Here is a 24,122-nt window from a genome sequence, read left to right on the forward strand (position 1 = left end):
GGGATTTGGTCTCTAGGAAACAAACAAACACAAAAAACTGTCAAGAAAATTCATGCTGCCAAGAGAGAATCTCGAAAGGGACTCTGGGGATTTCCAGGAAATATGGTGATCCTATTAGTAAAAGCTTAGAAGAGACGTGGTTCAGTCCATTGTCTGGAGGTTTGAAGGCTATCCGTCCCATTTTTCATTACCCAATAATAAATATCATAGTGAAAGTCACCTTTAACACTTAAATATTGCTAGGGTTTTATGGGATTGAATTGAACGGACTGCCGTGGTATGTGAAAGCCGTATAGGTGAGGCGGTTTTGTAACACACGCTTCTTGAAGCTGTATGAAGCGCCTATACACCGCCCTTTAAAATGAGAGCGTTCAAGCATGGTGCTTGGGCATGAAGGGGCCTCTGCTTGTTCATTAAACCTGTTGGTAATGTTAATTTTTAAGGAATAGGAAGAGGAGGCTTGAGGCAATTAGAATGGGATTTGTTCCTGGGAGGGGTCATCTGCCGGGAACTGTCACTTACATCAGCAGGTCTTGTGGGTTCTTTATGTAGATTCTCCAGCCTGAGTTGGAGTTGGACATCACCGGGAAGAAAATAGACCAGTGCCAAGACTCACGAGCCAATAGGGGGCTGTCAGTTTAGTAGAGCTGTTCAGGCTTCCCTGATGGTAGTGGTCTGTGGGACCTGTTTAGACCAACTACGTAGGTATTAATTTTCATGAAGCAGAGGAGTTTATTGGACTGGTCACTTTACGAGCCAGGTGGGAGTCAGTTTTGCGCTTACTAGTATCTTCTGCCTAGGATTGTCATCCTAGTTTTTCTTGGCATGGCCGGGGGAGGCTGGAGCCAACCAGTGCCGGCCATAGCTCTTTTATTTTATTTTTAGTGAGGTGAAATTCACATAACATAAAAGTAACCATTTTAAAGTGAATAATTCAGTGACATCGAATACATTTACCATATTATACAGCCACCACCTCACTCTAGTTCCGACACATTTCATCACCCCCAAAAACCCTGTAACCATTAAATTGTCACTTCCTGTTCCTCCCTACCCAGACCCTGGAAACCACCAACTTGCCTATCGCTATGGACTGGCCTGTTCCGGATATTTCATATAAATGGAGTTACGCAATATGTGACCTTTTGTGACCAGCTTCTGTCACTTAGCATAATGTCTTTGAGGTTCATCCATATTGCGGCGTATTATCAGTACTTAGTTCCTTTTTATGGCTGTGTAATATTCCATGCGTATGTCCCAGAATTTGCTTATCCATTTAGCTGCGGATGAATGTGTGGACTGTTTCCACGCGTTTTGGCTACGTTCTGTGAATAGTGCCACTGTGAGCATGAATGTACATGTGTCTGTTTGAGTGTTTGTTTTGGATTTGTTTGAGCATATACCTGCCAGTGGAATTCAGGTGTATTATTTGTACAAGATATTCCTTGCCCCCCACCCTGCCAGGGGGAGGGTTCTCCCCCTGGGGGGATTCTATACCTCACATTAGTGGGAGCAGGCGTCGCCATATGACTTGCTTTGGCCAATGAATGCAGTGAGAACAGAGGTGACCAGTGCCCCTTGTGATCAGAAGCCTTAGGAGCCATTTAGAGGCTCTGCCGTGACTCCTTTCCCACATCCAGTGGTCCTGCGGGGATGCAGCGGTTGCTCCTTCAGGCTGAGTTCACAAAGGCAGGTGGCATAGAGCAAGCAGTTGGTCTTTTGAACTCCCTCTGAAAGACACTCACTCGGACTTTGGGGGTGTGGGGATAAAAAGATGGGGGGAACTCTCCCTGCCCTGGAAGAGCTTACAGTTTTACTGTAATTTAAGCAGGTAGTCATAGCTCTAAAAAGCACTGCAGAGGGAAAAGGGAGGAATCCACGGAGCTGTCTTAGAGGATGTTGGGTTTGGCCTTAAAGGACAGATAGGGTTTAGGTGTACAGAGTGTAAAAAGAGCTTTCCAGGAGGAAGAATGGGATTAGCAGTGGCTTGGAGGTGGCAAAGTAAGATGTTTGAGGGAGAGTGAATTGGGTGACTTTTCAAGAGTTTAGTCACCCTGAGGACAAGGGGTTGGAGAGTTCTGTTGGAACCAGTGAGTGAGAGACTGTGACCTCCAGGCTAATGAGTCTGTTCTCTGTAATCTGACATTGTGTATCCCAGGCACGCACGATACTGGATGACTGACCCACTGCTCCTTTCCTGTGCTTTAGGGACCAGATACATCCTTCTACAACAGTGGATTTCAATCTTTACATGTTTTTTACTTCCCACATCTCAGCTCTGCAATCTGAGTGACTCGCCTCCTTTTTCAAACTGATCCTCTGTGTTTGTCACCATCTTAATTGAGAATAACTGTTCTCAGCCCTGTGGGGAGCAGAAGGGAAAGAAAAGCCCCAACATTTGAGTTTGCCAACGTGAGTCAGAAGTTTGCAAACAATAATTCTCTTTCTTACTTTCTCCTCTAATGGTGGTGGGGCGGTATGTTCCCTTTGGATTTCACAGTGGAGCAAAAACTGAAGGTTTGAAGTCAAGGAACTAATAAATGAGCTAATAAATGGAGTTGGGACTTGAACCTTGTCTTACCCTGTTTCTCCCATGCCCATCCTAGAATCTGGCACATAAGCGAATGTGAGCGAATGATTGGCCGCATGACTAAATGAAAAATCAAGGGATGTTTGATTCCAAATCTAAATGTGATGGGATTCTGTAAGGGATCTCACTACCACCACAAACACCGAAAGGAATACTCTGGAGCTGTGGTGAGGGTGGTCAGAGGGTAAGATGGCACAGCTCTGGTGGGAATGAGGGGAGCCATTTTTGTGGGGCTCCTGGATGGAGGGGGCTCAGCTAAGAGAATATTCCCATTTATCTCGGGTCCTGAAACAGGAGGGAAAGGGGCAGGGCACAACCTTTAAAAGAATGACATAGCTATAGAACATGACAAAAACTAGTTAGAACCAACTATATCCAAGACGGTGGAAGATTTGATTTCCAGCAGACCTTGAGCATCATTATATGCTCATTGTAATACATCAGCATAAGCTAAGTAACACACCCACCAGCGCCATGACAGTTCCGAGGCTGACCATTAAAGACCGAAAAGTGGGCAGTGGCCCAATTCCTGGCAATCTCCACCCGCTTCCCCAAAATATTTGGAATAATCATTAACCTGTGAAATTACCCAGCCCATAAAAACTAACCACCGTATCAGGGCCTTTTGCCTTCTGAGATGGCCCACACTCTGTCTGTAGAGTGTGTTTCTCTCTAAATAAATCCACTTCTTACCTATCACTTTTGTCTCTCACTGAATTCTTTCTGCAATGAAACATAAGGAACCTGAGCTTCATTAAGTCCTGAGACCAGGTGTGTGATCTCAGTTAAAAGACCGTGGGTTCGGGAAGAGATATGGGAACATATGTATATATATAACTGATTCATTTTGTTGTGAAGCTGAAACTAACATACCTTTGTAAAGCAATTATACTCCAATAAAGATGTTAAAATAAAATTAAAAAAAAAAAAAAGAAAAAAAAAGACCGTGGGTTCAAGTGCCAACCTGAGTTCTGGCTGGGTTCGAGTCCTGGCACATGGGTTCAAGTCCCATCTGAGGTGCACAGTTTCAGTCCCCCTTCTCTGGACAAACTTCTGAGTGCAGGGAAGTCCTTGGGCTGATCCTATTCAAGTATATTGTCAAGGGCGTTTTCTGGCCCTTGGCTGTGGGATTAGAGCTCTTTGAAAACCCTAGCTAGGAAAGGGGGGGAAAAGTGAAGAAAGCAAGCTGAAATGTAATTTCCTCTTTAATACAGACTGCCATTTAATCTAATATCATAGAGAATGATTAGATCTTAAAAACCTATAAATTACATTTGACAACTCTCTGGTATGCCTCTGCTCTCCCTCTCGGCAATCATACACCACAACAGTGGGCTGTGGCTGAGAGGAGCTCTCTCAGTGTAGTTTGTTTATTGGCTCTTAATGAGAAGCGATTAATCTAAATCACCATAGGGGTGGATCCTTTGCAAGCTTTGGAATCGGAGGTGACAGTGGACCTTTATGACAAATGCGCTGCTCCATCCTTAACAACAACACAAAGTTTGTGAGAGTGTGTGTGGTGCTTTCTTCCTTTGAGCAGTGGGGAGAGAAAACACACAAACACACACACAGAGCAGCAGTCACTGGGGCAAAATATAAAACTGCAACCTTTGGGCACTTCCATCTCTCTCCCTTTCAGTCTTTCCTCTCCTGCCTCTTCCCACTCTCCCTTGACTGTGGCAGCTGGGGCTCCTCATTACGTAGTTACCTGGAAGACCGTCTTCTCCGTTTATGACAGTTACTGTGGCTTTTTCTCCCCTGCCCGTCTGGGCACTGCCCGGCGCAGGATGATGGATCATTACAGAGAGTACCTCCCTGGCAAAATTGCCACCTCTCTGTCCGCTCCCATCCTGCATCACGTTGGGAAAGAGAGGAAGCACCACCAAACAAACCAACACCCTGAAAACCCAAAAGGAAAAAAAATACATTCTGCCAGGGGCTCTTTTGTTTGGGGAGAATGGGGTCAAATTTGCAACTGAAGGGATGGGAACCAAAGGGGGAGAGTGGTGGACGAAAGTCTCTCCTGCTCTCTGTTTGATTCTTTTCGCACTCACTCTGTTGTTCCCTTACTGTGTCCTCTCACTGTCCTTCACCGCGTCACCAATACAGAGCACAGCAAGGATAGGGCACTCAACTTGGAAGGTCAAGTTCTGAGTTTGAGCCCCAGTTTTCATACTTGGTGACCAGCTGTGACCTCGGCAAGTCACCAGGTGCAGGCTCTGCATTTCCTTGCCTCTGGAATGGGGTGTGGTAGGCAGAATAAATGGCCTCCTGGAGACATCCGAATCCCTGGAATCTGTGAAAGGGGAATTCAAGTTCTAGATGGAATTAAGGCTGTTCATCCTCTGACCTTAAAATATTTGACTCTTATTGTGGCTTTCTCTCCCCCTGCCCGTCTGGAAACTGCCTGGCACAGGATGGCAATCATTACAGAGAGTACCTGCCTGGCACAATTGCCAGGGGAGCCCTCTGGATTCTCCAGGTGGGCCATTGTATTCACAAGCATCCTTAAAAGTGCTGTTGCCATCAGTAAACAAAGGGTGTGTGGTCATCGAGCCACTGCAGCCAATCCCAACTGTGTGCCCTGAGGTGATTCAGGCTGGGGAAAAACAGGATACTGGCTCTAGGTAGTTCAGGTGCATATCAAGTGAATGATTTTAATGAACCCAGACTCTTGTATCTTCCCATATATAGAAAAGTGCTAAATTCATTTACTTGAGATGTTTGTTTTTTCTTTTCTTTTTAAAATATCTTTATTAGAATATAATTGCTCTACAATGGTCTGTTAGTTTCTGCTCTACAACAAAGTGAACCAGCTATACATATAAATGTATCCCCATATCTCCTCCCTCTTGCATCTCCCTCCCACCCTCCCTATCCCACCCCTCTAGGTGGTCACAAAGCACCGAGCTGATCTCCCTGTGCTATGCAGCTGCTTCCCACTAGCTATCTGTTTTACATTTGGTAGTGTATATATGTCCATGCCACTCTCTCACTTCATCCCAGCTTACCCTTCCCCCTCCCCGTGTCCTCAGGTTCATTCTGTACGTCTGTGTCTTTATTCCTGTCCTGCCCCTAGGTTCTTCAGAACCATTTTTTTTTTTTTTTTTTTAGTTTCCATATATATGTGTTATCATACAGTATTTTTCTCTTTCTGGCTTACTTCACTCTGTATGACAGTCTCTAGGTCCATCCACATCTCTGCAAATGACCCAATTTCATTCCTTTTTATGGCTAATATTCCATTATATATATGTGCCACATCTTCTTTATCCATTCATCTGTCAGTGGACACTTAGGTTGCTTCCGTGTCCTGGCTGTTGTAAATAGAGCTGCAGTGAACATTGTGGTACGTGACTCTTTTTGAATTATGGTTTTCTCAGGGTGTATGCCCAGTAGTGGGATTGCTGGGTCATATGGTAGTTCTATTTTTAGTTTTTAAGGAACCTCCATACTGTTCTCCAGAGTGGCTGTATCAGTTTACATTCCCACCAACAGTGCAAGAGGGTTCCCTTTTCTCCACACCCTCTCCAGCATTTATTGTTTGTAGATTTTTTGATGATGGCCATTCTGACTGGTGTGAGGTGATACCTCATTGTAGTTTTGATTTGCATTTCTCTAATGATTAGAGATGTTGAGCATCCTTTCATGTTGCTTTTTCTTTAACTAACAGTAATCTCTTAATGTTTGGACTGCCTGTTTTTGTTTTTTGTTTTTTGTTTTTTGTTTTTTTATTTTTTTGCGGTACGCGGGCCTCTCACCGTTGCGGCCTCTCCCGTTGCGGAGCACAGGCTCCGGACGCGCAGGCTCAGCGGCCATGGCTCACGGGCCCAGCCGCTCTGCGGCATGTGGGATCCTCCCGGACTGGGGCACAAACCTGCGTCCCCTGCATCGGCAGGCGGACTCTCAACCACTGCGCCACGAGGGAAGCCCTGGACTGCCTGGTTTTTGTTGCATAAACTCCTATACATCCTGGCTCCTCCCTGACCTTTTCACAGCAGCCCCTCCGAACTGAGAGGCTGCCTCCCAGGCTTAAGTCCTCAGCAAGTCTGTCAAATGAACATAATTCTCAGCTTTTAGGTTGTGCTTTTTTTTTTAGTCAACAGTTCGTAAGAGGGAAGAAGGGTCAGAGTGATGTGATATGAGAAAGACTGGACTGGCCGTTGCTGGCTTTGAAGATGGAAGGGGGCTTGGAGCCAAGGAGTTGGGGGTAGCCTCTAGAAGCCGGCAAAGGCAAGGATTCTCACCTAGAGCCTCCAGAAAAGAATGCCACCCTGCTGACACCTTGACTTCAGCCCAGTGAGACCCATTTGGGGTCTCTGACATCCCCAACTGTAAAATAATAAAATCACGTTGTTTTAAGCCATTAAGCTTGTGCTAGTTTGTTTCCAGCCACAGGGAACTAATACAGTGGGTAATAATGCCAGCTCTGCCTTCCTCAGGGAGCAGAGTGAGGATGGAGGGGAAAATAGCGGAGGAAGGACTTGGCAAAATATAAAATGCGATGCCACGCGAAGGCCGCGATATCAACTTCAGCTGAGGGTGAAGGGATGCCCAGCAGGTGTCTTGAGCTGGGGCTGGAAAGCACAGATCAAGGGTCTGCCCAGCTCCTTGCAGGGTCTGGTTCCTTTTCATTTTCACTCTTTCTGGGAGCTAAATGTCTCTGGTCTGGCCGAATGGGCTCAGTGCCACCATTTCCTTTCCTTAGGACGGTTCCTGCACTGGTGAGGGACTGTGAGGTACCACTGGTTAGGACAGCCTGGCTCTTAGGGGTCCATTGGCCCCAGGGACTGCTGCCTCAGAACGTTGCCTGACTCCCTGTTGATCACATCCAGCATTTAGCTGTATGTGAGCCCATCCCTGCCCCTCGGAAGTGTGGGCGGTGAGGGGGAGTGAGGAGGTGAGCTCTAACTCTAACTCATGTTCACATGCTCAGCATTCTTATTGAGCCAGGAGGTGTTCCCGGAATGTAGTGACCTTGTTCCCTATGCTAATGAAGCTCTCCACTGCATAGTCTCTTCCAGCTAGTCCGGGACACAGGACACTTCCAAGCATATTCACTCCCCTGATTGTTTTCCTTGGGATAACCTATTGCTTGTCTTGCCTCTCCTGACTAGAATAGTTGTTCCCAAATTGCTAATCCCAGTAGGGTTAAGTCCTTGAAAATTGCCTAGGTTGAAGGCTTCTCATATGAAGAATTTAAGGTCCAATGGGAAAAATAGGATTAGCAGGTGAACTTATAAAAGTCCTTGTCTCTTTTTTATAATGTTCACTGAATGAAATACTAAAGCTAGCACACTAAATAAATACTGTATCAGTGACAATCTTCGATTCTTAAATTAGTCATAATGGGTACAGTGCAGTTAATTTCCGTTTACCATCCCTTGTACGCTAGAATCTTTTCAGGATCTTCCTCCCCCACAGTTTCAACAAGATGCTTATAAATTAAGTTGCTTTTGTGGTAGATAATATGCATGCTAGTGAGCATTTTTTCTTTATCTCTTCATATAGTCATTGCCTTTCTGATTTTAGGATTCTGAGCAGCGATTCTTAACTCTGGGCTTCCACTGTGGTCCCACATGTGCACAGTAGGAAGTTGGATGCTTGAAACAGCAAATAATGTGGATGATCTTGATTCAGCTAGTTTGATATTTCTCACAACCTTTCCCAGTACACCCGGTTACCAAATCCTACGCCTTCTCGTCCCATCTAACCTATGTCTCAGCACCCTCCATCTGATCTCAGGAGTACATGCATCTTTCTTTAGTGCTCCTAAGATGGACAGAGACCAAACAAACCAAAGACTCTCAAGTCAAACCATAACAAAACATTAAAAATAATTCAACAAAAGTAATGAAAATGGGGCTTCCCTGGTGGCGCAGTGGTTGAGAGTCCGCCCGCCGATGCAGGGGACACGGGTTCGTGCCCCGGTCCGGGAAGATCCCACATGCCGCGGAGCGGCTGGGCCCTTGAGCCGTGGCCACTGAGCCTGCACGTCCGGAGCCTGTGCTCCACAACGGGAGAGGCCACAGCAGTGAGAGGCCCGCGTACCTCAAAAAAACACACAAAAAAACAAAAAAAAGTAATGAAAATGACTTCCAACCCAATCCTATAGATTTCAGGTTTTTTAAAAAAATTATGAGACTTCTTTTTCCTTCTCTCCCAGGGTTAGACTTGCTTTCTTAAAAATATTGGAGTTGAACATCTTGCAGAAAAATAACATGGCCATCAGTTTATTAATTTATCTGTATTAGACTTTGACAAAGAGGAACTAGATTGACAGAGAGACTGCCCTAAGTGATAATTACCACAGGTAGGGCTGGTGATACCTGGACTGCCAGTGGGCAGTGCTTGCTTCACATAAAAGTTTGCTGACTGCTCTTACTGAGATGGAGCTGGCTTCTCTGGACAGGGCCCTGGTAAGCCACAGATCCAATGCAGTGAACATTTGGTCAAGCAAACTTTGAAACCCTTGGGCGACCTTCACTCAGCCACACATCAGATATTGATTATGTGCTTCACTGAGCACAGCAAAGACCAGGGGATGTGGTATCAGTGACACTCTCTGTCTTTAAGACACTTAACATCTAGGTGGCAAAGTGAGATGAATACAAGTGAAACAAAGTTTAACTAATATGTTAAAATATATAAAGTGTTTATAACTTTTCACGTATTTTAAACTTGAAGCCATAGTTCAGTGTGATCACGAATTTGCCAATGGAGTTCATGGAAGGTAGAGATCGTTCCCCTGGAGCAGTTGAGAGGCTTCATGGAAGGGAGGGAATTAAAAAGGGCCTGGAAGGAAGGCATGGACCAGGGAAAATGCTAGGCTTTCTAGGCAAGGAGGAACACTAGCAAAGATAGGAATGTTAGAGGAGTGCTTGGCTAGGGTATATGATTGGGTTGTAGCGATCAAGCCTGAGAACAATGTGGGGGCCCACTTATGAAGTGTCTGAGGTGCCAGACTTGGTTTTCATGACCTGTGGAGGGTACTGGAGTTTCTTACGGAGAGGAAACGCCATGATCATGATCAGAGCTGGGCCAGGGGAGAGCCATCGTGCAGTGTAAGGCAGGCCAGATGGTTTACAGCATGGGTGGGGCGGACAACCAGGATTCCTGCTAGAGAGGAGGTCAAGCCTGAGCTGGGAGGTGCCCTTGCTGCTTTCTCAGTGAGGTATGCTCGGTAGCTACCCCGCCTTCACCCATGCCTGTCCTGCACTCAGAGCAGTGCATGCAGTGTGGACAGATACTTGTCCAGCTTCTCAGTTTTTCCACCGGCAGGCAATGGGCAGCAGAATCCTGTTGGGATTCTCGAAAGGGCTCATGGGAGAGTGTGTGTAGGTGTGGTGAGAGAGAGAGAAACATTTCATTTTTATGGGCAGGTAAATCTGCTCATTGCAGAATAGCAGAATAATAGGGAAAAAATAGAAAAGTGTAAGAAAGAAATGAAAATGACTCATGATCTTGCTGCACAGGAACGCCTACTGTTAACATGGAGTGAATTTTTCCTTCAAGTTGTTTATTTGTGCATAACTATGGTCATGAGATAGAAACAATCTTTAACAAATTTGAAATTATGCCTCATGTGTTTTCAGCCTGCTTTCCATGCACGGCTTCCACATATGATTATTTTTCACGTGTCATAAAACGATTTGAATTCATACTTAATAGCTGCATAATATTCCATTGAATGGATTTAGCCTACTTTATTTAATTGTTCTATCAGCCATTTGGTTTGTTTCCAATGTTTTGGTGTTATAAATAACGCTGAGATGAACACACAGGTGCCTAAGTCTTTTATTGTGTCCCTGATGGTTTCCTTGGACAGATTCCTGGAAGAGAAGTTACAGGGTCAAAGGTATGAATATTTATGAATCTTGTTCCATCTTGCTGCATTGCTTTCAGAACAGTCATGCCAGTGTATACTTGCATCAACACTGACTGTCTGCATGTTTCACCCCACTGTCTTGGCCATGGTCACCAGTATCCTCCACATTGCTAGATTCAGTGGTCAGTTCTCCAAACTCATCTTACTGCACTGTCAGCTGCATTTGACACAGTTGGACGCTCTCTTTCCTGATAACACTTTCTTTCCTTGGTTTCAAAGTTTTGAGGACATCACACTCTCTGGGTCTTCCTTCTCCTTCTCACACTTCATTTCTGGTTCCTCCTTATATCTTTGACCCTTAAACAGTGTGCTAGAGCCCAGTTCTCAGACTCCTTTCTATCTATATTTGCTGTCTCTGTGATCTCCAGATTTATGTCTAAATGCTGTTCAAACACTGAAGTCTCCTAAATTATCTGCAGGCCAGCCCACTTTATCCGCTGTCTACTCATCAGCCCCTCTGGATGTCTGTTAGGCACCTGAAACCTAGCCTTTTCAAAATCATATTCCTCATCTCCAAAGCCCCCAATCTGCTCCTCCCATAAGCTTTCCTGTCTCATAAACAAGCAATTCTGTTTTCCCACTTGTTCAGGCCAAAAACCTACCTGACCATTTGAGTTACTTCCAATTTTTGATCATGATAAACAACACTGAAATAAACATACAGGTATAAACCTTTTTATTTTCTAATGAGACCCCTCTCTTTCTCTTACTCCCTACAGCGCATCTGTAAGCAGACCTTTTTGACTTTTCCTTTATCCCCACAGATGGACCACATCTCAGTAACTGAGACGGCACTCCATCATCAGCCTCCCCCACCTGGATCATTTCATTTCAGTGGCCTCTTACTGGTCTCTCTGATTCTTTACCTGCTGTCCCCCACCTCCCACAATGCTCTATTCAGCTGGAGTTAAAGGATCAAAATACAAGCCATAGCCTACATCGCCTTGCTCAAAGCCCGCCAATGCTTTCCACATCCCTTGGGATAAAGCCAGGGTGCTCATATCACCTACTGCCCCCATGCTCAACCCTCTACTTCCTTCGCTCTGTCCTAGCTCAGTGGACTCCTACATCCTTCCTGAAATGTCCCCTTCTCAGTGAGGCCTTTCCTGACCCTGCTACTCAAATTTCAGACCCTCCCCTTCAGTACCTCCTACCTCCTTTCCTGATTTATTTTAATCTAAAGGGCTCGTCATCATCTGATAAGCTACATACTTTACCTCTTTGTGTATTGTCTGTTCTCCCCTCACTAGGATGCAAGTTCTCTGAGGGCAGGGTTTTTCATGCGCAGGCTCAGTGGCCGTGGCTCACGGGCCCAGTCGCTCCGCGGCATGTGGGATCTTCCTGGACCGGGGCACGAACCCGTGTCCCCTGCATCGGCAGGCGGACTCTCAACCACTGCGCCACCAGGGAAGCCCTCATATCTAATTTTATATTTTTCTTTCTGCGTTTTTTTAAAATTGTGGTAAAATACACATAACATATAGTTTACCACCTTAACCATTTTTAGATGTACATTTCAATAGTGTTAAGTACATTCACATTGTGCAGCCAGACTCCAGAGCTCTTTCCATCTGGTAAAACTATGCCCATTAAACAACAACTCCTCATTCTCCGTTTTTCTGGCAGCCGTTTTTCTACTTTCTGAATTTGACTAGTCTAGGTACTCTAATAGAAATCATACAGTGTTTGTCTTTTGGCTTATTTCACTTAACATAATGTCTTTACGTTTAATCCATGTTGTAGCATGTGTCAGAATTCCTTTCCTGTTTTTTTTTTTTTTTTTTTAAGAAGATGTTGGGGGTAGGAGTTTATTAATTAATTTATTTATTTTTGCTGTGTTGGGTCTTCGTTTCTGTGCGAGGGCTTTCTCCAGTTGTGGCAAGCGGGGGCCACTCTTCATCGCGGTGCGCAGGCCTCTCACTATCACGGCCTCTCTTGTTGCGGAGCCCAGGCTCCAGATGCACAGGCTCAGTAGTTGTGGCTCATGGGCCCAGCCGCTCCCCGGCATGTGGGATCCTCCCAGACCAGGGCTCGAACCCGTGTCCCCTGCATTAGCAGGCAGACTCTCGACCACTGTGCCACCAGGGAAGCCCTCCTTTCCTTTTTTAAGACTGAATAATATTCCATTATATGTATATACCACATTTTGTTTATTCCTCCATCAGTGGACACTTGGGTTGCTTCCACATTTGGGCTATTGTTAATAATGGTGTTTTGAACGTGGATGTACAAATATCTCTTTGAGATCCTGCTTTCAATTCTTTACGGCATATATCCAGAAGTGAAAAGGCTGGATCATATGTAATTCCATTTGTTGTTTTTTTTTGAGGAACTACTATACTGTTTTCCATAGCAGCTGCACCATTTAGAATTCACATCAACAATGCACAAGGGTTCCAATTTCCCTAAATCCTCACCAGATATATATTATGTATATATTTTTTGAAAAATGTCTATTCAAGTCCTTTGATCATTTTTTAATTGAGTTGTTTTTTGTTGTTGTTGATTTGGGATTTTTATATATTTTTTTCCTGATTGGCCTCAATGATTGTTGCTTTACTGGTGATGCTTGAGTTAAATTCTGAAGGACAAGTAGAAATATGCTTAATAAAATGGGTTGGAGTGGAAAGGTGGGGAGTCTAATCTTGGTAAAGAGAATGCCATGTATAAATACTAATGGGTGAAAGGGACTTGCGTATAAACATAAATATGAATTGATGTTCTACCTGAAAAATGTATATGTAGTTTACAGATTTTTTCCAAAATAAGATATATGTGTGTGTGTGTATACATATATATATATATATATATATATATGTATACACACTTATAAATGCACAAATATTGTAACAAGGTTTCTCGGTAGCAGCATTTTGGGCTAGATAATTATTTGTTGTCCAGTGCTGTCCTGTGCATTGTAATTATTTAACAGCATCGCTGGCCTCTACCCAGTATATGCCAGTTACTCTCTTTCCTGACCCTAGTTGTGACAATTAAAATGTCTCCAGGGAGGGGCAATAGATGAAATAGGTGAAGGGGATCAGAGGTACAAAGTTCCAGCTATAAAATAAATGTCACGGAGGATGTAATGTACACATAGAGAATGTAGTCAATAATATCGTAACAACTTTGTTTGGTAACAGGATGGTATCTGGTCTTATTACAGTGATCATGTCAAAATGTATAAAAATACAAATCACCATGTTGTACACCTGAAAGTAATATAATATTGTATGTTAATTATAACTCAATAGAAAAAAATGTTTCCATACATTGCTAAATGTCCCCTGAGGGCAACCCCCTTTCTTGCCAGCTATAACTTCTGATATAAGAGGAGATGCTAGGTAGAGAGAGATAAATAGATAGATGGGCGGTGGGAAGCGAATACTGGTATATTGTTATATTGTGATTATAGACCCTTATCTGTAACAGGCTTTATTTGTGTGTAAGTCAATATTCAACAACATATCAATTATGTCAGTAGGTTTAGGGGTCAGCCTAAAGAATATCTCTTATATTCTTTGTGAGATTGTATTGATATTATTGTTATTTCTTACTGAGCACTAGCTGTGCTAAGAGTCTCCCATTAGGACTCAATTATACAGTGAATTATAGCATTTCTGCTTTTCTATTCAGAGGCAGTCTACTTATTCCTATTCAAAGACTGTTTTCAAAGCATTGAACTACAATTTGTTTCCTTTGCATTTCTGGGATTCTGGCAGAGTAAGAGACTGAGAAACCTATAGCTTTCACCCCATTTTATAGATTGCACACAGGAGAAACAGAGCATGGCAACTGAATAAAGTAACATATTCATTAATTTTACAATTTGGGTATTATAAGACTCACCCAGCAGCAGGAAGGTGGGCATTCTGGAAAGATTTCTGGGGAGGATTTTGACATCTTCAGTACTAAGTTTGACTGGTTTAGACACAAATAAGCTTATAGGCTTTTGAAAATCTAAGTTGCTGAAGCAAAGCCTTGCCTGATTCCTGACTTACGTCTGTGTCTTTTGTAATTTGCAACCCGCCATTAAAATTAGGGCCACCATTATTCAAGTTTCCCAGGAATTTCCTACAAAAAGAATTACTGGTCCAAAAAAAGAAAGAAAGAAAAGATATTGTACCATCTGTATGTTGATAAACTCTAAAACTTGTCCATCTCTAATCTGAGATACAGACAATTCATGTACCATAAATGCCCAAATCCATAGAGATGGGCTGTATGAGGTTCTTACCCCTAAGGCACTGGTGTGTTTAATTCCTTCATGGGCCAGAGCCTCCCATTGAAGAGATGAGAGTGGTCATTCAAAGAGCAATGGTATTTAGTGAATTGACAATTACCTACTGATTGGTGTTAATTTTGGTGGTGTTGCTATTTGCTAATAGAGTGTGTTTTTCTTAAAATGTTACTAAGAATGTAAAATAAGTGTAAATTGTAGTTTTGCTCTCCCTCATCCTTTCACATTTTTTAAAAATTGTGGCACTAAAATGTATAACGTGAGAGCTACCCTCTTACCAAACTGTTCCAATTGTGCAGTGCAGTATTGTTAACTATAAGCACAAAGTTGTACAGCAGATCTCTAGAACTTGATCGTCTTGCAGGCCTGAAGCTTTATACACATTGAACAGCATTCCCCCTTTACCCCCACCACCCATCCCTTTGGTTTTTACCTACAAAACTCAGGGAGCCAAGAGGGAGGCAAATAATCCCCAAATCTCCAACCTGCTTGGCATCACTTCTGACTTCAGTTATGCTCTTATCCTGGGTGATTTATAGATCCAGGTTCATGTTTATTTAGCCATTAAGGCCCTGTGCTAAGCTCTTTAATCATTATCTCATTTAATCCTCATCTCATTTAATCCTCTCAAGAGCATTGTGAGTTAGAGATAATTATTATCTGTTTTTTTCATAGATGAGATAACTGATTGGAAAAACTGGGTAATATCCTCACTTTACACATAAAGTAGCAGACTGAAGATTTGAACTCAAGACACCTTCCCCCAGAGCCTATGGCATTAATAACTCTGTTCAACCCGAAATGAAAGACCCCCTTCTCCTCTTCCAGCACGTGCATACACCCACTGCAGATCTTGTGTCAGGACAAGCTAGAAAAAGAATCAAAGCAAACTGAAGCAAAAGCAAAATAAAACAAAACAAAAAATCTCCAGTGGGAACCCTTCCCTGTTCATATTAGCAAAATCACATAAATGCAGAATTCACAGGTGTCTTAACAGGTATTGCCGCAAGTTTTATATGTATATACCTGCACTTAAAGATTCAGAGGCAAGGGTTGTAAATTTCTTTGGGTCTTTAGGATCAAACTGTCATAACTGTGCCAAGAGTCATATTCCTATTTCATAAATTCAGTCCACAGACATATTGAATATGAGTAAAAATTTTTTTGTAACAATCTCATTTTTTTTTTTTTTTTTTTCTTGCGTTATGCGGGCCTCTCACTGTTGTGGCCTCTCCCATTTGCGGAGCACAGGCTCCGGACGCGCAGGCTCAGCGGCCATGGCTCACGGGCCCAGCCGCTCCGCGGCACGTGGGATCCTCCCGAAACCGGGCACGAACCCGCGTCTCCTGCATCGGCAGGCGGACTCTCAAGCACTGCGCCACCAGGGAAGCCCAACAATCTCATTTTAAACGTTTTAAGGAGAGGTGTGTATTTTCCATGTCGGCATGGTTCTTTTTTCTTTTTCTTCTTTTTTTGGCGGTACTCGGGCCTCTCACTGCTGCGGCCTCTCCCGTTGCAGAGCACAGGCTCTGGACGCACAGGCTCAGCGGCCATGGCTTACGGGCCCAGCCGCTCCGAGGCATGTGGGATCTTCCTGGACCGGGGCACGAACCCGTGTCTCCTGCATCAGCAGGCAGACTCTCAACTACTGCGCCACCAGGGAAGCCCCTCGGCATAGTTCTTACCACTCCTTGTTTTGCTTTATCTGCTTTGCTCACTTAGTTTACCTGCTTTGCCCTCTTAGGCATTTACCTTTGAAATCCCTTCTTCCCAGTAACAATCTTGGTGGACATGGGATGATTTTCTTTATATATGTAGTTATAGAAGTAGTTACGTAGATTCGTACACAATATACATATTTCACCTGAGGCTTAACTTCTGCTGAGGCTTTGCTTTCTGATTCTATTTATGTTGATATTATGGTTCCCTCTTTTTCTTTCTTTTTTTTAGCGCTAACATTCTATTTCTCCTTTGGATTCCTGTTCATTAATTCTTCTTGTCCTCTTGGCCAAAGGTGGTTATGAGTCAGAGGAGGAAAGGGGCTTTCTTGAAACTGCTTTTGGTGTGTGGATTTCTTAGAGTTGCTTAAAAAACAATAAAGAGCTGCTTCTCTGATGTTCCCTTGTCCCTTGGTAAGGCACAAAGTGCTAAGATTTCAAGGTCCAGAAAAGCATTAGCGTTAGTATGTGTGTGGCAGGAGGTGGTGGCATTTGAGTCCATCAGAGGAGGTAATAGGGAAGTTGCTTTCCTCCTCTGAGCCTGTTTCTTTACCTGTAAAATGCAAGTAACGATATGTCACATAATTTGTTTCAGGTTTCGATACAATACCCTGTTAAGTGCCCAGCACAGGTTAGGATCCAAAACATGTAGGTTTCTATGTCCCTCCTTCCATTCTTCTCAGACACTAGGATTGAATACAGACACTGCCAGTGATATCAAAGTATGTAAAAGGATTTTTTTTAACATCTTTATTGAGGTATAATTGCTTTACATTGTTGTGTTAGTTGCTGCTGTATAACAAAGTGAATCAGCTATACATATACATATGTGTCTATATCCCCTCCCTCTTGCATCTCCCTCCCACCCTCCCTAGCGCACCCCTCTAGGTGGTCACAAAGCACCGAGCTGATCTCCCTGTGCTATGCGGCTGCTTCCCACTAGCTATCTGTTTTACATTTGGTAGTGTATATATGTCCATGTCACTCTCTCACTTCGTCTCAGCTTACCCTTCCCCTGCCCCATGTCCTCAAGTCCATTCTCTATGTCTGTGTCTTTTTTTTTTTTTTTTACATCTTTATTGGAGTATAATTGCTTTACAATGGTGTGTTAGTTTCTGCTTTATAACAAAGTGAATCAGTTATACATATACATATGTTCCCATATCTCTTCCCTCTTGCGTCTCCCTCCCTCCCACCCTCCCTATCCCACCCCTCTAGGTGGTCACAAAGCACCGACCTGATCTCCCAGTGCTATGCAGCTGCTTCCCATTAGCTGTCTGCCTTATGTTTGGTAGCGTATATATGTCCATGCCTCTCTCTCTCGCTTTGTCACAGCTTACCCTTCCCCCTCCCCATATCCTCAAGTCCATTCTCTAGTAGGTCTGTGTCTTTATTCCTGTCTTACCCCTAGGTTCTTCATGACATTTTTTTTTTCTTAAATTCCATATATATGTGTTAGCATACGGTATTTGTCTTTTATGTCTGTGCCTTTATTTCTGTCCTGCCCCTAGATTCTTCAGAACCAATTTTTTTTTTTTTAGATTCCATATATATGTGGTAGCATATGGTATTTGTTTTTCTCTTTCTGACTTACTTCACTCTGTATGACAGACTCTAGGTCTGTCCACCTCACTACAAATAACTCAATTTCGTTTCCTTTTATGGCTGAGTAATATTCCATTGTATATATGTGCCATACCTTCTTTATCCATTCATCTGTTGATGGACACTTAGGTTGCTTCCATGTCCTGGGTATTGTAAATAGTGCTGCAATGAACATTGTGGTACATGACTCTTTTTGAATTATGGTTTTCTCAGGATATATGCAAAAAAAAGGATTTCTGATGAGAATGTCAGAGAAAGGTTGCAATAAAAATGTCCTCTTGCCAACAAATCACCCTAAAACCAACACACAATCTCAATAGACCTTATATATAAGTGTATTTCTGTACGTGTGCATGCATATATGTGCCACAGCGATATATGTGTGAGTGTGTGTGTGCACACATAATACCACACACATATGTGTGCAGATTAGTGTGTTCGTGTATGCAAGTATATAGTGTGTGTGCAGGAAGAAACAGGGCTGGACGAAGAGAGTACATTGCACTAGATATTTGATGGTAACCCTTATTCAGTATATTGTAACTCATGATATATATAATAAAGTTCATTTATGATGTTGGTCTTACCTTCTAATTAAAATCATAGGCATGAAGCTTCTTTATACCTGCATAAAATAAGCAGTTTAATTTCTCTGCACCAGGGGAGAAATGATTTCATTGCCTGTTATGTAGCTCATCGGTACGTGCTGGGAAGCAAGAGAAGGTGGTTATGAAAGCTTCATTCTTTCCCTGTATATTTGTCCTTGCAGACTCTGCAAGGAGCATGGGTGCATCCTCTTAGATTTTTTCAAGGGCAGCAGGGGTGCTTTTACCAGTAGTCCCTACCCTTCACAGTGCCAAGGGAGGAGGAAGTTATTGTCCATGAATAACCCATCTAAGAGCTTTTCCCCTAGATTATTCACACATGAATGGAAAAAAAAATAAAAAACTATACTGCATCCATTTCTCAGAAATTTGCTGATAACTAGTAATAACTTATTTCAATGAAGCCAAAGCAAGTATCTGAGAAAAATAAAGTAGACTTGTCTTGGAAGCTATAAAGGAATAAAAGAGGAAAATAACTATGAATCTTAGCAGTTAAAGGCATTGAATTTGTTTATAGCTTACCTCATAATACTAATATATACTGTGGGTAAATTTTTAAAATCCTGGTATTCAATAGTTTTATAAGGTATGGAAATTTTTTTTGACTTTACTTGGTACTTTGGACCCCATGGTGCAGACTGTGTGTAGCAGTAGCCCTAATAACTGGTGGCGGTACAGCCCAAGACAGGACAAATTATAAGAGGAAATAAACTCATTCAGTCACTGGGCAAACATTGGAAATTCAAAGAAGTTGGGTTGAGCTGGGTGATAAAGTTCAAAAGGGCTTTGTTGCTGATGGAACCAAACACATACACAAGGGGCAGATCATACCAGGCTATTTTAAGAATTTTAGAATATAGGAAGATCAAAGATAAGCCATTGAATGGTTATAGATTATTCTGGCCACAGTGTGCAAAGTGAATTGGAGGGGATACTGGTTGATGCTGTGAGAATGACTAGGGGTGTCTTACAGGAATCCAATACAGAGATGGTCACATTTTGGACTAAGACAATCACAATGGGCAGGGAGAGAACGGATCTGGTTTTAGAGTTAATGAGTAGGTAAAATACGCAGAGCTTAGAGACTAATTAATTATAGGAGGTGAATGGAAAAATAGAGTTAGGGATGGTGTTGGGCATTTGGCTTCACATGGGATGGGTGGTTGGTGGAAACACTCACCGAACCAGGAAGCCCTGGGGAGGAAGAGGGCTTGGATGAGGTACATCCTGGGGCATGCTGAGTGTGAGGTGTTGTGAGACATCCAAATAGACGAAGGCACCAGGCAGCTGAGTTTTCAAGTCTGAAACTCAGAGGAGACCTCAGATTGACATTTAATTTACGAGTTGTCCCCAGAAAGGTGGTAATGAAAAAAATAAATAAAAGTGAGCGTGGAAGTGGTCACCGAGGAACAGTGTGTCGAGTGAAAAGAGAAGAAAGTCAAAACTGAGGGTTGAGGAATAGCCATATTATAAGGGTGATCAGAGAAAGTTCAGTATTCAAAAGAGGTAGAAAGGAGAACCAGAGAAGTATGATGTCACAGAAGCCCCTGGAAGAAAATGCTTCCAGAAGGATGGAATTGTCAGTGGCAACAAAGACTGCTAAGTGTTTAACTAAGGGAAAGCTAGTTCTGAGTATCTCAGTGTTTATTGGATTTAAATACTAGAAAATCACTCACACCTTTAGTGAGACCAATGCCACTGAGGTCCTGTGAGTAGAAGTCAAATTGCACTGACTGGAGGGGCTTTTAAATCCTGAGAGGTCGATAGTAACCGTAGCTATCACTTGTCAAAAATATGCACTATGCCAAGCATTCAAAGCCAGTTCTTGTATTGTCAGACCCAGTTATTGTTGAGGAAACCAAGGCCTCCGGAGGTTAAGTAGCTTTTCAAGGTGACAGTATGACAGAGAAGTGTTGATACTTGAACGTGCTCTTTCAGGTGCCACTACACCACTCTGTCCATTTGGCTTGGGGAGGACAAACTTTCCTGAGCATCAGTATTTGTCCCAAAGGCCTTTGGGGATATGTGCTTTGGAAAACATCTAGAGCAAAAGGGTCATGAAACCACTTAAATCAATTACATCACTAAAACAGTTTAGAAAGAACAAAACAGTGGGATCTCTTTCATGACTGAAGAGCAGTAACAGCAGTAGCGTGATGAAGAGTGACGTGGAGAATTGACTGAGGGAAGATGAGGAAGCAGAGGTGTGATGGTCCTAAGGTCAGGGGACAGAGGACCACGGGAATAAACTTCCAGTACTTAAAAGTACAAGTACAAATATCAAAAATGAAGGTATTTAAAAGAAGGACCTCGGGCTTCCCTGGTGGCGCAGTGGTTGAGAGTCCGCCTGCCGCTGCAGGGGACGCGGGTTTGTGCCCCGGTCCGGGAAGATCCCTCATGCTGCGGAGCGGCTGGGCCCGTGAGCCATGGCCGCTGAGCCTGCACGTCCGGAGCCTGTGCTCCGCAACGGGAGAGGCCACAACAGTGAGAGGCCCGCGTACCGCAAAAAAAAATAAAAAATAAAAATAAAAGAAGGACCTCAAAAAAATGAATCCTCATTTGTATGCAGACCTAACCTTGAACAGTATTTTAGCTCAATTCAGCAATGAGGGACTAAACTGGGGTAGAAAAATACCAATATTTCATCTAGAGGCCCAGATGCCCCTTTCTGTGCTGTGATATCCAAGTACAGATGACTTTATATTTATGCCTTAATTTCTTGTATTTATTCTCTCCTACTAACTCTGTCTATATTTTCTCCTCTCCCCTTTCTTTAGATCATGCTTCTTAGTGATCCTGAGATGGAGAGCAGTATATTGATCAGCTCAGATGAAGGGGCCACCTATCAGAAATACCGGCTCACCTTCTATATCCAGAGTCTGCTCTTTCACCCCAAGCAAGAGGACTGGGTGCTGGCCTACAGTCTGGATCAAAAGGTGAACACATGCTGCTTTCATTCATGTCCTGTCACTCAGGTACCACCCTGTGAAAAGCACTTGCTTAGTCAATCCAAATGTTGGAGGGGATTCAGTGATACTGTATCCTTCCAACCACGTTGATTGTGTCTGCAGCTAATTAACTTTCCTTTCTAGGCTTTCATGTCAAAATATGCAGGCAGATATATTTCATTTATTGACAATGTTATTTGTCATTTCACAGGCTTGAGATAGTTTTCTCTATGATTTTACTCATTTGACCTTTAAAACAACCTTGTGCTGTAAGTAGGAAATGTATAACCATAATAATTTTATGGAGACTATAGTAAACAAAGGTGCGGAAAAGCTAAGGTGCTTGTTCAAACACACTCAGCTAGTAGCTGGAGGAGCCAGGGCTTGGATGCAGTTGTCAGACACCAACTCTAGGAATATCCCATCACACCTGCTGCTTTGAATTGGAATATAACCATTGTTCTCAGTTTAGCAAAGGGAGGGAAGCCTCAAACATGTCCATTTCATTATTTTCTAAAAGTACATCCAAGATACAGTAGCCCAATGAGTCCTTCCCTTTGAGCTTCAGATCCATACATTCAGCTGTGTACTTGACCTTGTCTCCTGTATATCTCAAAAGCTTCTTGATTCAACATATTCCAAAGATGAACTCTTGACCTTCCCCCAGCATAGTTGGTTCTCTTCCAGTATTCCCTAATTGTACTCATTTAGCTGCAAACCTAGGAGGTATCCTTAATATTTCCTGTAGTATGTGTTCATACTATCACCTGAACAATATATTTCCCAAATGTAGATCTTTTGATTTCATGCCTTTGCTTAAACTCCTTCAGCATTTTCTCATTACTCGCAGAAAAAAAGACCAAAGTCCTCCCGTAGGCTTTATTAGCACCTACTTGGTCTGGTCCCTCCTTCTCTCTCCTGACTCACTGTTAGCACTTCCCTTTCAATGGCCATCTTTCAGGCCCCTCCCCGCCCCAGCCGTCCCCCTTGCTCCCTTTCCTGGGCCTGGGATCTTCTTCCCTAAAGTATACCTCCTCACTGTCAGATCTCAGATGTAGCATCACTTCTGCAGGACGTCTTCCCTAAACTCCCTGATAAAGTTAAATCCCCCTTGGTGTTCTTTCTCATGAGGCTATGCACCCTTCCCTTCAAGGGTACCTGTCATGGTTGAGATTTTCCATTGACTGATGTGAATTTGGCATCATCTGCATTTCTCACTAGATTGCAAGCTCTAGGAAGGCAGGACGGTGTCTGGTTTCACTCACAGTTGTAGCGCCAGACCCTAGGACAGTGCCTGCTACTTACAGATCATCAGTATTTGTTAGGCAAATGAATTAGTGGATGAATGCATTGGTGCTATGGTAATGAGCCCTTTACAGCTGATCAACTCATACCTAAGAGACTTAATTCTTCTTTGTATTTCCTGCTTTCTCCAGAGCCTTAGTACAGTGTTTGATGCCAAACTATTATGTAACAATGTTTCAATCAGTGAAAGGAAATGGATAATTGTGTACACTGTATTGCATAGAGATATCCACAGAATAACCTTGGTTGAAATAGCTTCCTCTCTCTGTTCTCTCTTAAGTCCTGTAACAGTTGCTCCTCAGTATATATTTGAATATATAATTTGTAAATGAGTGTGTGTGCGTGTGCATGTGTGTGCGCGTGTGTGTGTGAGAGATGTCAGCACCTTTAAACAATAATTTCAACATAACCTTTATATCTCTCATTAATAGAGCCTCATGGTAGGTGCCAGGTGCTAAATGCAATTCCCTAAGGACACCCACATGACATTTGCAGAGCAAAAGCCATTGCAAATACATTTCTTTCATGACATCAGGTGGATATTGTATGAAAGACTTAGCCAAATGTCAGATAGTCTGTGAGTTTAGATGCTTAGTATAGTGAGGAATTTTGAAGATGCATTGAAAAAAACAATCATTTGGATGTTAAATGGTATGGTAATTTATTTAGATGAAACTCAGAACCCTTAACCCATGTTTTTACTTATGCAGAGACAAGCTAGGTTACAGGCAACAGACGTCTCATGCCAAGAGGTTAATAAACCAAATGCAATATGCCTTGTGTGTCTATAGAAGAACTCTTCTTTTTCTCCAACTCCACAGCACTGAGAACATCTACGGCATTGCTTGTGAAGTACCCTTGTGGATATAATGCATTCAAGATACTTTCCGACTCGGTGGTTGCTTTTTCACTTGGTAAAGATATTTGGAAAGGTGGCAGTGGGAGCTGATGGATTTTTCTAATCACACTGCACATTTCCGGATGTATTCTTCCTTAAGTTCTCTTTCTTGTTGACATCTTTTGTGTGAAGTGGCTGAGTGTTCTTTAGGTCCACAAAGTTTCTAACCAGTGCCCTGCCACTCTTGTAAATAAATGGTGTGAGGAGGCCGATGATGCCCCTGGCAACATTTGTAGAGATGCCGTAAAACATCATCCAGGCATCCAGTTTACAGCAGAGTTTTTCTTTATTTCAGGGTAATTTATTGGTTTAGAGTCAAGGAGAG

At 43.0% G+C, this 24,122-nt stretch overlaps 1 protein-coding gene across 1 annotated transcript in view; it reads left to right on the forward strand.

Annotated features, from left to right (window-relative positions):
* Window positions 1–24,122, forward strand: part of SORCS3 (sortilin related VPS10 domain containing receptor 3) — a 616,865-nt gene that overhangs the window by 297,984 nt on the left and 294,759 nt on the right. The window contains 1 exon segment of the mRNA XM_007470447.1: window positions 21,424–21,582. Coding sequence (XP_007470509.1) covers window positions 21,424–21,582 — 159 coding nt within the window.

The sequence above is a fragment of the Lipotes vexillifer genome, unplaced genomic scaffold, assembly GCF_000442215.2.
Source record: "Lipotes vexillifer unplaced genomic scaffold, Lipotes_vexillifer_v1.1 scaffold916, whole genome shotgun sequence".
Classification (NCBI taxonomy): domain Eukaryota; kingdom Metazoa; phylum Chordata; class Mammalia; order Artiodactyla; family Lipotidae; genus Lipotes; species Lipotes vexillifer.